Here is a 15,566-nt window from a genome sequence, read left to right on the forward strand (position 1 = left end):
CTGTACTCTCAGCAGAACTCTGCCAAGTCCTATGTCCCTCTGCCTGCTGCTCCAGTAGCTCCTGGTGCAGTGGCAATAGCCCTCCACCAACTCTGCCTCACACCCAACCGGGACAGCAAGGGAGGTTGATCCTGCTGGCTCCTGAGCTGCTGTAGGTGGGTGGGTCCCAGCAGAAACGGTGTCAAGTGCAGCTGCCTTGGGTTCCCCATTCACGCTTAGATCTATTTGCTGATCTGGGTCAGGGAGCATCTCTACAGGACTGATGGATACCTTAGGGGTCAGATGGAAATGAAAACACTTTACAGAGTTCAGCTGTTTATTGCCTTCATGGGATGGGAGAAGAGGGGGAAGAGATGGGGTGAGAGAGGGGTGCCTCAGCTGAGCGCCAACTCCATCTGGTCAGAGCTGGCCAGAAAGGAGCAGGGGTGGGGACCAAGCACTGGAGATGTGGACACTTCCATGGGCCCCACCCCCTTGGGCCGTCCTCCCACACCCCTGCTAGCCTGTTTGGCAGGCTGTGCCCACCCTCTCCAATCACGCCTGTGGTGGGTCCTGGTTGAAGGGCTGGAAGACAAGGAAGATGGGTTTGTCGGGCATCAGGATGAGGTTGAATATGGTGTCCACATCACTGAGATGCTGCAATTCAACCTTGAAGCTCTCCAGAATCTGAGAAAGAGGGGTTGTGGGCTTAGGAGAGAGGCAGGGAGGGTCTGTCTCCCCCAGGCCAGGCTTATTCACCTGTGAGCAGTGCCTGTTGAGTGTGATCTGAGAGGCTCCAAGGGGTCTACTGCCAGCTCCTACTGAATCCTGCGCAGAGCCTGAACACGCCACTAGTGCTTTGTCCCCTTGGTTCAGGCTTTCACTTTGGTTTCTACAAGACCTTTCCCACCCCACCCCCATCCCATCACCACTGTGGGGAACATATGACCAGGGAGCACCAGTGGGTGGTACGTGGATTTGCCCAGAGAGGAGACAGCAGGGAATTGTGGAGGAGGGGAGACAAAGTAACGGGAGACAGATGTCCCCAGGCTTGACTCACATGGATGAGGAAGAGGGTCATCTCGAGCTCAGCAATCCGCCGACCCACGCACTGCCGTACACCCCAGCCAAAGCCCAGGTTCCGGAAGTGAATGAGGTCCCTGTCTTTACCCAGCCACCTGGTTGGGTCAAACTTGTCCGGATTCGAGAAGAAGGCAGGGTCTCGGCCCATGGCATAGATGGCCACTTGTACCAATGTCTAGGGACACAGTGAGCAGAGGTCTGAGTAGGCCTCACCTCCTCACAGCCAGGAGCATTACCCAGCATCTCCACTCCCGGTCCCTAGCCTGGCTACCCAGCTGTGCAGCACAGGACGCTGCCCACTATGTGACCTTGAACGAGGCCTCCCCCGCTTCCCTGAGCCTCGCCCATTAAATGGGCGTGACTGAAGACACTAGGCCAGGCACAGCGCAAGGGATTGCCCTGCCCCTTTCCTCAGCACCAGAGGGTCCCCAGAGACCCAGGCAGCCAGTGGGATCTCCCTCCTAACCCTACACTCCAGCAACATTCCAAAAACCATCACCCACTGTATCCACCACCTCTGCCCTTCATTTGGACTTGGACCACTGCCACCAAGGACCCCACCAGCCAGCTCCAGGAAGAAAGGCAGGACAGAAGGCCCCATCGCCCCCATCTGTACGCAACTGCAATCTGCCCCTGGCCTCGTCTGTCTGACTGACAGAGCCTGCAGCCCTCCTGCTGCACCTACCTTGGCAGGAATCATGTAATCTCGAAGAACCAAGTCATTTGCGAGGTATCTCTGTAGGGTCACGGAGATGGGGTGGAGTCTGCCAGTGAAAAGCGTTCAGAAGCTGATGCCCTAAGGCCTGGACGAAGCCCTGCACCTGGCGTGGCATCTCAGCCCCAGCTGCAGCACCCTGGAGGACCTGGAGGCAGGAGCCTTCTCCCTATTCCCAGCTATCTTCCCCAGACTTCCCACTTCCTGCTACCAGTCTCCTCCACCAGCGCGTTCTTGTAACCCTGTGCACAGGCACCACCCTGCCCCTGCCCAGGGATCTGTGGGGCGGGGGGCGGGGGGGACAGGCATAGGTGGGGGTGGGCTTGCCTCAGTGTCTCCTTGATACTAGCTTTGAGGAGCGGGACCAATTGCAGCATCTTGCTTATGTCTCCCTGGGCCTGGCGCCGGGCATTCAGGACCTCCTCCCGCAGCATGTCCTGCACATTCAGGCTGCGTGCCATCTCATATAAGTGCCACTGCAATGTCATGGATGTCTGGCAGGGAGTGAGAGGGCACAGAAAACCAAGAGGACAGGTCACTCCTGGGGCACCTAGACCCAGGCTAAATTTTCGTTGCCAAACACCTCTCCCCACCCTTCTCCCAGTATCCAGGAACCACCATCCACAAAAAGCAAAACAATTCAGACGGCAATCGTCCAAGAAGCCTTTCTTGTGGCCCAGGCAGGAATGTTTGGGGCAGCACTTGTCCCTGCCCTCCCCCTCATGTCACCAGAGCCCACCCATCTCCCCAGCCAGTAGAGGGTCATCCACATAGCTAATGCCTTCTTCCAAAGGACTCCAGAGGCCCTAAGAGGCCAAATCCTACTTCTGTAACGGTTGTACTCCTGAATGATTGCCATTCATCTTGAAATGCCTGTTAAATGACCAGCCCTCTCCCCAGTAGAACTTCCCCCTAAACTTAACATCTGCCTACAGCAGCACAGCATAAAGTGAGGCTCAAAAATGCTGAAACCAGGGCTTCCCTGGTGGCGCAGTGGTTGACAGTCCGCCTGCCGATGCAGGGGATACGGGTTCGTGCCCCGGTCTGGGAAGATCCCACATGCCGCGGAGCGGCTGGGCCCGTGAGCCATGGCCGCTGAGCCTGCGCGTCCGGAGCCTGTGCTCCTCAACGGGAGAGGCCACAACAGTGAGAGGCCCGCGTACCACAAAAAAAAAAAAAAGCTGAAACCAGAACAACCAGACCTGTTTTCTATCAGTATTGCAATTAGCACATGGTATATACTGAGATTAATCTCAGTGTTAGCCCAAGGTCGTGACTGTTAACTTTCACTGAAGGTATGAGTGACCCTTGTCAAGCCCCACAGTTCAGATTCCCCAGTGGTGGGACCCTGGGCTGGAACAGCCCTCTGCCCTAGGGCTAGGATACGAGTTGTTGGCATATTATCTTACCAAGGACCATATTTTGGTCCAAGAGGTTTGGACATGCTCCTTCTTCTTCCCAGCAGAAACAATTGTGAAAAAATGTCATCCAGTCACTTCCTGGCTTGAAATCCTTGCCTGGCTCCCTGGAGTCCCCAGATCAAGTCCAGAGGCTCTGACAGGACCCATGGACCCCCTCCACCACTTGCCTGTTGCTCCCAGCCCACCGCCACCTCTCTCCAACATGCTCCTCATGCTCTAGCCACACTGAGCTACACACAGCTCCTGAAGCCCAGAAATCTTCCTCATGCTGCTCCCTTTTCCTACAATTCCCTTCCCCAACCTAGGAAGCAAGTGTGTACTCCTTCCTCAAGGCTCAGATCAAATGCATGTATTTGTCTCAGTACTTCCAAGGCTTGACACAGAATGGGTACTCAGGAGATACTTGTTTAATAAGGTAGTCAACTAAGTTACTAGCTGTGTGACCTTGACAAAGTTCCTTAACCTCTCTGTGCCCCAGTTTCCTTATCTGAAAAAGGGTTGTTTGTGAATCCTAAATGAGTTAACACATGTGAAAAGCTTAGGACCCTGCCTGCCACATAGTAATCGCTTAATAAATGTTACCTAAGAATAATAGCTGCTTTGGTGCAGGTGAGCTTTTTTCGGAGATCTCTTCTACATGACTGACAATGAACTATATTTAAAATATGCTCAAAGCCTCCATCTGTAGCCGAGGGACGGAAAGGCCTCCATTAGAGTACCATGTAAATATGATACGTAGGAAATCAAGTTATTCACCTAAGCATGACACATGCTTCTCCCCAGTCCTGAAATGCTATTCCTCCTCTGTCCTCCTGGCAATAAGAGGAAAGACAAATTGATTTTACTCTATGGAACACTCTCCCTGTCCTACAAGGCCATGTTAGTCTCTCCCTTCTTCTCAGCGTTGTCAGTACCTGGCACGTGCCTCATCATCCAGCCCTGTAATACGGTGAGGTAGTTATCTGTGTCCATGCTACCTCCTTGTCATGGGCTGAATTGTGTCTCTCCCAAATTCATATGTTGAAGTCCTAACCCCCAGCACCTCACAATGTGACTGTATTTGGAGATAGGGCCTTTAAAAAAAAAAAAAAAAAAAAGGTAATTAAGGTAAAATGAGGTCATGTGGGTGGGCCCTAACTGAATAGGACTGGTGTCTGTATAAGAAGAGAAGGAAGACCATGTGAAGATGTAGGAAGAAGACGGCCATCAATAAGCCAAGCAAGGGGGCCTCAGAGGAAAACAACCCTGCTGACACCTTGATCCAGAACTGCGAGACAATATATTTCTGTGGTTTAAACCACCCAGTCTGTGGTACTTTGTCATGGCAGTCCTAGCAAGCTAATATACTCTTCCTCTCTGAGCCATCTGGGAGATTTGAAGTCTACTATATTCACCTTTATAGTCTCAGTGCCCAAATCATAACTAATAACCACGAAACACTAAAGAATTAACCCTCACCATCACATTAGCTTGAGAAAGTTTAAGGTATTGGAAAAAGGGATGGCACATAAGACAGAGAAGTTTTGACTTTCAAGAACAGAAGTTTCTGGGGCTTCCCTGGTGGCACAGTGGTTAAGAATCCGCCTACCAATGGAGGGGACACGGGTTTGAGCCCTGGTCCAGGAAGATCCCACATGCAGCGGAGCAACTAAGCCTACGAGCCACAACTACTGAGCCTGCGCTCTAGAGCCCGGAGCCACAACTACTGAGCCTGCACTCTAGAGCCTGTGAGCCACAACTACTGAGCCCGTGTTCGCTAGAGCCTGTGCTCCACAACAAGAGAAGCCACTGCAGTGAGAGGCTTACGCACTGCAACAAAGAGTAGCCCCCGCTCGCCGCAACTAGAGAGAGCCCATGCGCAGCAACGAAGACCTGACACAGACAAAAATAAATAAATAAATAAATTATTTATTTATTTTTAAAAAAGGACTTGGCCATCCAGGACCTTTAAAAAAAATAAAGAACAGAAGTTTCTGAGGTATTGTTCGGCCTCTGGGAGACACCACAGATGATGCCTTCAGACATCAGGGGCAGCTTTTCTGAGGTCCTGCCTTCCTTCCTGACTCGGAGTGAGCTGTGTCACCCACCTGTGCCTAGTCACTCCCTCCTCAGAGGCAAAGAAAAAATGGTGGATCAGCCGCAAGGCATGCTCCATCATGACCAGCGTGACCCACCCTCCTAGGAGATTAGCATCTAGGAAGTAGAGTCAGGACAGGGAGATGGACCCCACATGGACAGGGTTTCAGACAATGAGGCAGGCTAGTGGGAGGGGGCATAGGGGCACAGGAAGGGACAGGATGTGCCCCTACAGCCACCTCACTGTGCCCTCACCGTGTCCACGCCCCCTGCAAGCATCTCTGTAATGTTGGCCTTGACGTCCTCAGAGAGCAGCTTGTCATTTCCCAGGAGCCGGTAGAGGATACCTGGATAATTGGTGAACTCTCTTTTCCGTCTCAGGTCCCAGTAGAAGTTCTCAGTGTATTTTTCAGCTGTGGGGCAGGAAGAAAGAAAATAGAGTGAGGCCAGGACTTCCCTGGTGGTCCATTGGTTAAGAATCTGTGCCTCCACTGCAGGGGACACAGGTTAGATCCCTGGTTGGGGAACTAAGATCCCGCATGCCATACCATGCGGCCAAAAAAAAAAAAAAAAATAGAGTGAGGCTCTCTGCAGAGGGGAGGGAAGGAGCACGATCTCTGGTGGGAGGTGGTTCGGGGGCTTGGGGATTCTAGAGCCCTGCACTTTCTCAGCTGCCGTCTTTCTGAGCCGCAGTCTCTGCTAAATCCTTCATATCTGTTTTTTTGATTTATTGGCCATAGCTCTTTGGGGTAAGTGCTATCATCCCCATTTTACAGATAAGGAAACAGAAGTCCATCTAAGATAGTGACTTGCCCAAGGTCACAAGGGTGTCAGGGGCAGGGGCAGGATTTGACTCCAGGCCTGGCATCTTCACCACATCCCAATCAGCCTTCTCCACCCTTTACCAATCTCTCTCACCAAAGTCCTACTCTGTCACCAAGCACAGCTGTGTCTGAAATACTGGTGCTTAACCCATGTTGGGAATCACGGGCTCCTTGGAAGAATATGATGGACCTCTTAAATCCTCTTTCTCCAGAAAAATCTAATCAGCCCACCATATTCAGGGGTTCCTGGGCCTTCCTGATGCCCATCCCTGCCCACCAGAGGGTGGGTTTTCTACATGGCAAGCCAGTGCTCATTGACATAACTTGGGACAAAGAGGCAGGCTGAGGTCTGAAGCTTCCAGCTGACTTTCTCTCTCCCTCTGTCTCTTTCTCCCCACTCCCCCAAATCTCATCCCTGCCAACCGAGGCCCGGATTTCCCATCTCCTGAGGTAGACAGGGCTCTCCTGGCCCCCACATATGGCTGCTCAGGGTACAACCCTCACCTTTATTGAAAATTATGTCCCATGCGGCTACATGGTCTCTCCAGGTCTTGGTCCTGAACAGACGGAACAGGTCTGGAGGGAGGTTGAGCATGGGGACACTAGTGTGGAACATCTGGTAGACGGCATCAATGAACTTCTGGGCCTCAGGGTCCACTACTTCGTCCAGCATCCCCAGGCGCTCCCCAAACATGACATTGGTGATGGCTGTAGGGGAAGCAAGGTTGAGGAATGTCCCGACCATCTGAGAGCCTCTGCTCCCAGGAAACCATCCCTCCCAACACATAAGAGCCCCTGCACCCAACCTCAGCTTCCTTCAGTAAAGAAACTGAGGCCTGAGTCCCAAAGGGCTGAAATTGCAGGGCAAAGGAAAACTGCCTTTCTGGCGGCCAGTCGGGTCCTTCAGAGGGCCATGTGGCAGACCCTAAAAAGGGATCACTTGAGTGGGAAGCAGAGCCTCCAGCCCAGGCTGGGACGAAACTGCTCGGCCCCTCTTCCCCCAGCACCCCCAGCAGCCTCTCGGCTTTCCTCCTGGAAAGAGAGGTTTCTCGTCTATAATTGACCAAAGTGGCTAAATACTTCCTGAAACATGTCAGATGGGTGCCTGGGGGACATCAGTCCCTGGTAATTGGCCATCCAGGGCCCACTCTGGCTGGACATAAGAAGACACAACAACTCCAAGGTTTTCCTACCTCCTGGGTCAGCAATCTGAACGCTGATTTCATGCCAAACTCTGGGTACTCCAAATCTCCTGAAGAGACCACATGGGCCCCCATCAAGCCACAGGGCCTTTGCATGTGCATGTTTCCTCTGCCTACGCTGTCCAACCTCCTTATTCCATCTGGATAACTCTTACACATCCTCCAATACCCTGCTCGGATTAACCACCCAACCCTCCCCTTCCCTCCCAGACCTCAAAGGGAAGGTCTCTGTCCCACGAGATTTGCGGAATGAAGGACCAAGCCAAGCCTGGCTTTTGGAGGAAAGTGGCAATAGGGACCTACATTTTAGAGACTCTTGCCCCCATAGCTTGAATCAGATGAGAGCGTGCAGCTCCCCCTGGGTGGCTGATGCCAGAGAATGTGTTCAGCGGCTCATCTCAAGCCAATCCCGACACTTCTTCAGGGTCTGTGTTGGGTCTCTAGGTGGGACGCTGGGTTCTCCCTCCCCCAAGACTGTGGCCAGGTAGGTTCAAGCCCCTTACACTCAAAGGCGAAGCGAAACAGGTCTTCCCTGATGTCCCCTGAGAACTTTCCAGAGCCCTGCTGCTTGATGCGCCTGTGCAGGACGCCGACGAAGTCCTGAGACACTGGGTTCAGCAAGGGAATGAAGTTCTTTATGGCCTCTGGAGCCATCACCTCCGTGTTCAGGACCAACCGGTCTTTCTTCCAAGCTCCTGCCTTCCTGAGAAAACATGGGCCCTCGGGCCCTCACGGTCACAAACCCCAGGCCTGGCAAACACAGAGGGGGCTGACTTGGCTCTCCCAGGAGGCTGAGCCACAGCTCAGAGTCCAGCACTCCATCCACGTCCTCCTCTGCCCTCACCTCCTCCCAGCTTCTGCCTGGCCTGGGCGGGGCAGCGGGGAGAGAAGTGGGGAAGTGCGTGACAAGAAAAAAAGAGGCTGAAGGAGAACAAAACCCCAACCCTGCTCTACTCTCTCTGCTGCTGCTGCTTCAAGCCAAAGAAATCATATTCTTAGAGCCTTTAAGCAACTTTCCAACCCTCTAGTCTTTGCCTCTGCTACAGGCCTGCCCTCCTCACCACTTCCCCTTGCTCCTGGCCAATCTCACCTCCTACCATTCAAGGGCCCCTCTACATCACCTTCTCTGACCCCTGCACAGACACAATTGACCAACCTCTGCACCCCCAACACGTCCCATTAATCACATTGGTGGGGAATCTCAGGTGCCCAGAATAGGGTTAATGCCCACTCTTATTCTCAGCTTATGGCCCATTCTTGAAAATAAATCCATGCAAAGCCCTCTTTGTCGTTTTGGGGCTTTGTTTATTTACAAGCATGTTATTATGAACTCATCACCCAGCAGAAAAACTAGGAACTTGACAATAACCTACAGATGCCCACCTGGTCCTCCCACATCCTGCCTCTCCGGCTAAGGGGACCATCAACCTGGATCCCTTGTTTGCTTTTGTATATAGTTTTATCTGACCGACATACTTTTTAAATATGTATACTTGTTTTCAACTTCTTCTAAAAGCTGTCATGATTTGGTTTGTTCCCTCAATTTCATATTTCTAGGTATCATCTGTACTGTGGTGAGTCACTGAGTCTGTTCTTTTTGACTGGGGTACGCCACTGTCATTCATTCATGCTCCTGTTGGGCATTTAAGTGGTTTCCAGGTTCTCACTATTATGAACAACCCTGTTGCAAACATTCTAGTACCTGTCCGCCTCGGGGGGGCAGGATATTCTTTGGAGTATATGCTTGAGAGCAGAACGGCTGCATTGTAAGCATGTGACTATTCAACAGCAGGAAGTGATGTCCAACCATTTTCCAAAGTGATGCCATCAGTTTTCAGCCCCACTAGCAAACTATGAGCATTCTAGTTGCTCTATATCCTCACCAACACTTGCTATGGCCACATTTTAAATTTTTGATGAGCAATTTGGCGGAAAACGGTACCTATTACATTTAAATACACTGATTTGTTCATGTTTCTCACTGTTCCTTTAGGCTATAAGGGACTCACGGTGGCAGGGCCCTGCCCTACTTGTGACTCAGAACCCAGCACAAGGACTGGTACATAGTAGGCACTCAATAAAATGGAACTTAATGAATGAACCAGGAAATGAGGACTTTTCAAGGTCTTTAATTACTCAGTAAGATCTTCTGCCTGACCATGTCGCTGAGGGTTGGCAGGGCAGTTCACCATCCCCATCATCTGTTTTATGGAGGCAGGAAGATGACAGGGATTTGTCTAGAGGCCCCAGCTAGAAAGAAAAGGCAGGGCACGCATGGCCCCAGCCCCTCACCCCCAGCCTCTGCCCTCGCCACAGCTGCCCATCATCTCCCTCCAGCCCCTGGGAGATGGCCCAAGACTCACTTCAACAGGACCCCGATGGGTTTCTCGTAATACTGGTGATAGGCAACCCAGGGTGGGATGTTGTATCGTTCTGGGTTGGGTCCCTCGAACTTAAAGAGCAGGGCCACATCTTCAGGGTCGATGATATAAACTGACTCCAAATTGCCGAGCTTCTCTCTGGAGGGGCAGAGAAGGGGTGCTGTGATGTAAGGTTTGAGGAGACCCACGCACACCCTGGGCAATCAGGACACAGTGCTCGGCTCATCTGTAACCACCTTGAGGCTGACAGCGCAGAGCAGACAGGCCTGGGAGTGGATTCCGTTCCACAGCCTCCTCGCTGTGTGACCTAAGTCCCTTACCCTCTCTGAGTCTCAGTTTCCTCAGTGGAGATAAATGCAGTACCTGTCTTACAGGATTGCTGAAGGATAAGATGATATGAAGTCTAGGGGTGTGATTCCCGTGAGACATTCTATAAGTGACAGCTTTGTGCTTCTCTTATCATCACAATGGCTCCTGCCTACCTCAGCACATCCCCAAGACTTACCCAGGGCCTTCTATGGACCATCAAGTCCTCCATGTTCATTCTTCCTTTGTGTCCACACTCTCAGCACCCTCCACCCTCTCACCCAGGCAGAGCTCAGAAACATGGCGCCTTCGTGGCAGCTTGGGGTGACCCTGTACTGAAGTGATTCCATTCAGCTTGTCAGGCAAGCCAGGCACCAGGCCAGGCAACCCCTTCTAGGCTCTAGGATTGCAGTTCTGGGAGTGGCTGCCCTGCCCCCTGGAATCAGATGTCCAACGAAGTACCTTGTCGCTATTAAAATAAAACTACAGTAAAACGTCAGACCCAGGGTATAAATATACCTCAGAGCACTTTGCAGAGAGTATTAAAGCACAGCTATTGTGAAACAACAGAAAATTCTACTTCTCACTTGCATCTGCCTTTTGCATAAGAAAGTTAATTCAAGATACCCTTTAAAAAAAAAAGTCATGAAGAACCTAGGGGCAAGATGGGAATAAAGACGCAGACCTACTAGAGACCGCACTTGAGGACATGGGGAGGGGGAAGGGTAAGCTGGGACAAAGTTAGAGAGTGGTAGTATATATATGGACATGTATACACTACCAAACATAAAATAGATAGCTAGTGGGAAGCAGCCGCGTAGCACAGGGAGATCAGCTAGGTGCTTTGTGACCACCTAGAGGGGTGGGATAGGGAGGGAGGGTGGGAGGGAGACGCAAGAGGGAGGAGATATGGGGACATATGTATATGTATAACTGATTCACTTTGTTATAAAGCAGAAACTAACACACCATTGTAAAGCAGTTATACGCCAATAAAAATGTTAAGAAAAAAAGGAATTAAATATATTTATAAATTATGTTCTTAGAGTAAAATAGCAAAATAAAAGATACTTATTTCTAAAGAAAGAGAAAAAAGACACACTTTAAGGTAACATACAGGTATAAGCCAAATTCTCATTCTCTCTCTCCCCCCTCCCTCCCCTCTCTTCCTCCCTCTTCCTGGAGAAAGGAGAGGGAGGGGGAAGGGAGAAGGGAAGGATGGGGAGATGGAAAGAGCACTGCTTTAACCACTGACCCATAAAGCCTGGGCCTACCTTCCGCAAGTCTCCTTGGCGAGCCATGGCCTCCTTTTTTTTTTTTTTTGAATTTTAATTTTATTTTTTATACGGCAGGTTCTTATTAGTTATCTATTTTATACATATTAGTGTACATATGTCAATCCACGGCCTCCTAGAAAATCCTCTCAGTGTTTTCCCAGCTGCCACACGGCCTCAAACCACTGACTCCATTAAAAAAAAAAAGCTAAGCAAAGTCCTTGAACTGCTATTGTTATTATCAATTCCACCTCTGGGAATCTAGCCCAAGGCAGCTATCTGACATCAGACAATGATGCCTGATGGGTGAGAATGTTCATAGCAAAAAAATGGAAAAGGATGTGTAATAGCAAAAAAAAAAAAAAACCTAGAGTGGACTAAATGTCCACTTTAAAGAACTGGCTAAAAAAATATACCTTATCCATGCTATGGGCTACTATGCTGCCTTTTCAAATTATCTTAAAGTGAGAAAAGAGAAAAGAGAAAAGAAGTCCTCCATACATTGCTATAGGACAACGCCAAACAGCGTATAAATATATTCACATTCTGAATGGAATATAAATATTATCAAAACTGAGATTGTATCTGATTTCAATTTTTCTAAATTGTTTGATAAAGAACAGGGACAGCCTTGTATTAAGGAAAAACCCACAAAACTTGTATTTTAAATTCCTCACGTTCATTTAGAAGTTTGTTATTTCAAGGCTATAGCTAGAATAGTGACACACTGAACTCTAAGTTAGACAATCAAGGTTCCAGCCTTGGGTTCGCTCTGATGAGCCGTGTGACATTGGTAAGACCCTTCTCCTCTCCGGGCCTCAGTTTCCCCATCTGTAAAGTGGGGATAATAGCACCAACTTTAAGGACATGTGCCAAGGCTCAGATGAAAGTGACTCAGAAAGTAGAAAGGGGTTTTATAAAATAAAGAGCTCCTACGGGGACTAGGGGCAGGAAGGATGAGGCGGGGTGGAAGAAGGGGATAACGAGAGAGCTCCATGAAGTGAGGTTGGGGATAGAGGCCTGGAAGAGAGAAAGAGACAGACAGACAGACAAGGAAGAGACACTCAGGAGCAGACTTCTCCCAAGCCTGACATTCAGTCTGGCGGGGTGGGGGGGCAGGCAGCGCCCTGCCTCCAGCCAGCTATAAAAAAGTCACTTAAGACTTCAAAAGGCATTGTGGGAGAGGGAGGAAGTGACCCTGACTAGGGAGCAGCTGGTCCCCTACACAAACTAGCCTCCTCCCCCAGCCCACCTATCCAACCAGCTAACATGTCCTACATGCCCTTTCCTCATCTCAACCCTTTCACTTAAAGTAAAAGTAAAGTATTGTCCCTCCTGGTGTCCCCTCCCTGCCCTCCCATCCCCCTCACCTACGCTCTCAGAAAAGAACTCAGGTGTGTCTTGAAGCCCACCCACCTTAGAAACTGCTAGACCAGAACAAGTGAGGCCTCCCACCAAGGGCAGCCCCCAGACCCCACCTCCATCCCAGGGCAAGAAGGTGGGGTACACAGTGGTCAAAAGACCGAAGGCCCTTCCTCCTGGCAGGAAGCTAGGCAGATGCTTGGGGAAGAGGGGCTCCAGCCAGGCCTAGTGGAAGGGACAAAATCAGCTGCTGCAGAGCTGCACAGGGCCAAGGGCCGAGGCCAGCGCCCCAGCAGGACAGGGTTCTAGCTGAGGGACCAGGGCAAGAATCCTAACTTCTCTGAACTTCATTGTCTTCTGATAATAGGGATGATAAACTTACCTTGCAAGGTGTGCTGCGGATAATGGATGTAGGGAGGCATTTGTCAGGGCTTGTTCTCTTAGCATTCCCACCTCCCTAAAGTTTCAAAGGGTATAGGACCTGGGGACTGTTGAGGCCTCAGGGCTGGGAAGTGAACCCACTGTCTGGGAAGCCTTATCCCTTCTCCTGCCACCCCCAGGCAGGAAGAAATAAAACCAGAGGTGAACAAGAGCCTGGAAGGGGAGGGCAGACCATGCGAGGAGAGGGGAGCCCAGCAGGGCTGCCCTATCCCACCAGCCCCCAACCTCTGCCAGGCTTACCTGTAAATGGGGCCATACTTCTGGAAGTTCTGGACGTGGTGATAGTGGATTTTCTGTGAGCCCTTCTCCCTCCAGAAACGGTATAGGTTAAGCCAGCCATTGTCACCAGGGGTGGGGATCTCGTTGAAGGGGCGAGGGGTTTTAGTGGAGATGCCGGCTCCCTCTCCAGTGCCCACCCTGGGATGCCCCAGGCCCTCCCGCGGGGTGCTCAGGAGGGGCTGGCAGCCTCTGACCAGGACTGAGTGGAGGGGAAGCCCCCTGGCCAGCATGCTGCCCCTATAACTGCTCCTACTGCAGCAGGGCCTGACGAGGTGACTCTGGCCCTGGGCCCCTGGGGCCCAGCTTATAACCACCAGCTCAAGGTTAAGCGAGAAGCTGACAAAGCGGTCAGCCTCCCTCCTCCTCCCGCTGGCTCCAGCCCACATAGCCCCTCCCAGACTCGAGAACTGTAAAGAAAGAATGTTGTCCACCATTCCAGTTCTACAAAGATCAAGCCATTAGCCACTGCGGTCACCCACCTGAGGGGAACCCCTCCGTGCACCCTGAGGGAGACTTCAGGATGAAGAAAAACAGGAAGCATTTGGATTATACTGGCCCCTAGAGAGTTAAGATGTATACCTAAGGAAAACTTTCCATGCCCCTGGACTCTTGCACCTTCCCCTACATAGAAAAGCACTAAAAGCATTAACTTGAGATGTCTGTTGATTGTGATTAGCAGTAATCTTTTCATGTTAGGCTACATGGGTTTTTTCCAGCAAAAAGTTCATATAAATCGTGGCTTCTCCCTCTTCTCTGGAGCAGACCCTCAGAACTATCTGAAAGGCTGTCTCCTAGGCGATAGTCCTGTAGGGTAGCAACACTTGCCACCCCAAAATGTCTCTTTGGAATGCAGATTATTTCAAGATGAGAACAATCAAGGCCCGAAAGACTTGGGAAGAGACTGACCTTCCCTTTAACTGCCTGAAGAAGAAGTTAGATAGAAGGCCTGTTTCAGGAATCACCAAAGACATCGGCAAAGAATGTGGACTAAGTGTGGTGAGGGAAATTCTTAGAGACCAGAGACCACTCTGCATCCCATAATCTCTGCATGGCCAGCAGACATTTATTTACCAAACATTTGCTTTCCCATCTCCACGTCCCTTCAAAGTCCTAAACCCCTACCTCTGGCATCCTCTTTTGTCTCCAGCTGAAGATGGTCTTTAGGTGACATTTTCAGCTATTTTGGCGAGTTAGTTTTTCTGAATCTCTCCCATGTATGTGTGTTTTCTTTCTTTAAAGATTTATTTATTTATTTCGGATATGGACCAATTTTAAAGTCTTTATTGAATTTGTTACAATATTGCTTCCGTTTTATGTTTTGGTTTTTTGGCCACGAGGCATGTGGGATCTTAGCTCCCCAACCAGGGATCGAACCTGCACCCCCTGCACTGGAAGGCGAAGTCCTAACCACTGAACCACCAGGGAAGTCCCTAGATGTGTTACCAAATTTTGTTTTATTTTCTTCTGATGAGACATTAGTCTCATGTCAATTTCATTCTTAGACCAGCCAGAAGAACCTAGAAGGGTAGAGGAAAACATCTTCCTCCCCAACAGGTGGCAACGAGGGTGGGATGCAACTTTACTGGCTGGACACTACTCACTCCAAAGCTGCTACAGTTAAGAGACCCTGGGATAACTGACAGAAGGCCCCAGAATGTAAGAATTCTTACTATGTCAGTCTCCCGGATCTCTGCCTTCAGGGTCTGTTGGAAATGAGACTCGTGAGTTTTTCTCTTTTCTAAAATAGATTAGCTGGAGAAAATATCTGTGGGCAGCTCCTTGGATTGGGTAACTCTTGGTTTGAAATTTGGCAGGGTACCCTTGCTCTGTTGATTCTTCTGCTCCCAGAAATGGTCACTGTTTTCCTTTGTCTCTGTTTCTGGTGTCCTTTCTCATAAGGAGGAAAACCATTCAAATGATTAGGTTTTCCCTTCATCTTGTTCTATGTCTTGAGAGCTTGGCTTGTAAACCAGTGAGAATAGTCTCTCTGGTCTCTGCCACCTGGAAGGTGCACACGTCAGTGTGCATTTGGCAGCCTGTTGAATAGACTGGGATTCCTAGCAGTCTCTTTGTCTAGCCATGCCAGCTCTCAGGGGAGTTTATCATATAGGGTCCCAGTCCATATGGGGGCCTTTGTCATCTCAACCCTCATTGCTTTATTAGTGATGTGACAAAGGTCTTTAATTTCTTAGACTTTTTTTTTTTTTTTTTTTTTTTTTTTTT

The 15,566-nt window shown here is 50.2% G+C and overlaps 1 protein-coding gene across 1 annotated transcript in view; it reads right to left on the minus strand.

The window, feature by feature from the left end:
* Positions 1 to 302: 302 nt before the first annotated feature.
* Positions 303 to 15,566, minus strand: part of CYP11A1 (cytochrome P450 family 11 subfamily A member 1) — a 21,444-nt gene continuing 6,180 nt past the window's right edge. Inside the window, exons 2-10 of the mRNA XM_027123762.1 lie at positions 13,305 to 13,592; positions 9,664 to 9,819; positions 7,804 to 8,003; positions 6,603 to 6,806; positions 5,530 to 5,687; positions 2,105 to 2,271; positions 1,748 to 1,826; positions 1,040 to 1,237; positions 303 to 666 (exon numbers count right to left, since the gene is read on the minus strand). Coding sequence (XP_026979563.1) covers positions 535 to 666; positions 1,040 to 1,237; positions 1,748 to 1,826; positions 2,105 to 2,271; positions 5,530 to 5,687; positions 6,603 to 6,806; positions 7,804 to 8,003; positions 9,664 to 9,819; positions 13,305 to 13,573 — 1,563 coding nt within the window. The 5' untranslated portion in view covers positions 13,574 to 13,592 and the 3' untranslated portion in view covers positions 303 to 534. The remainder of the gene's footprint in view (positions 667 to 1,039; positions 1,238 to 1,747; positions 1,827 to 2,104; positions 2,272 to 5,529; positions 5,688 to 6,602; positions 6,807 to 7,803; positions 8,004 to 9,663; positions 9,820 to 13,304; positions 13,593 to 15,566) is intronic.

This window comes from Aethalodelphis obliquidens, unplaced genomic scaffold, assembly GCF_003676395.1.
Source record: "Aethalodelphis obliquidens isolate GAN/ISIS:26980383/991018 unplaced genomic scaffold, ASM367639v1 scaffold26, whole genome shotgun sequence".
NCBI lineage: Eukaryota > Metazoa > Chordata > Mammalia > Artiodactyla > Delphinidae > Aethalodelphis > Aethalodelphis obliquidens.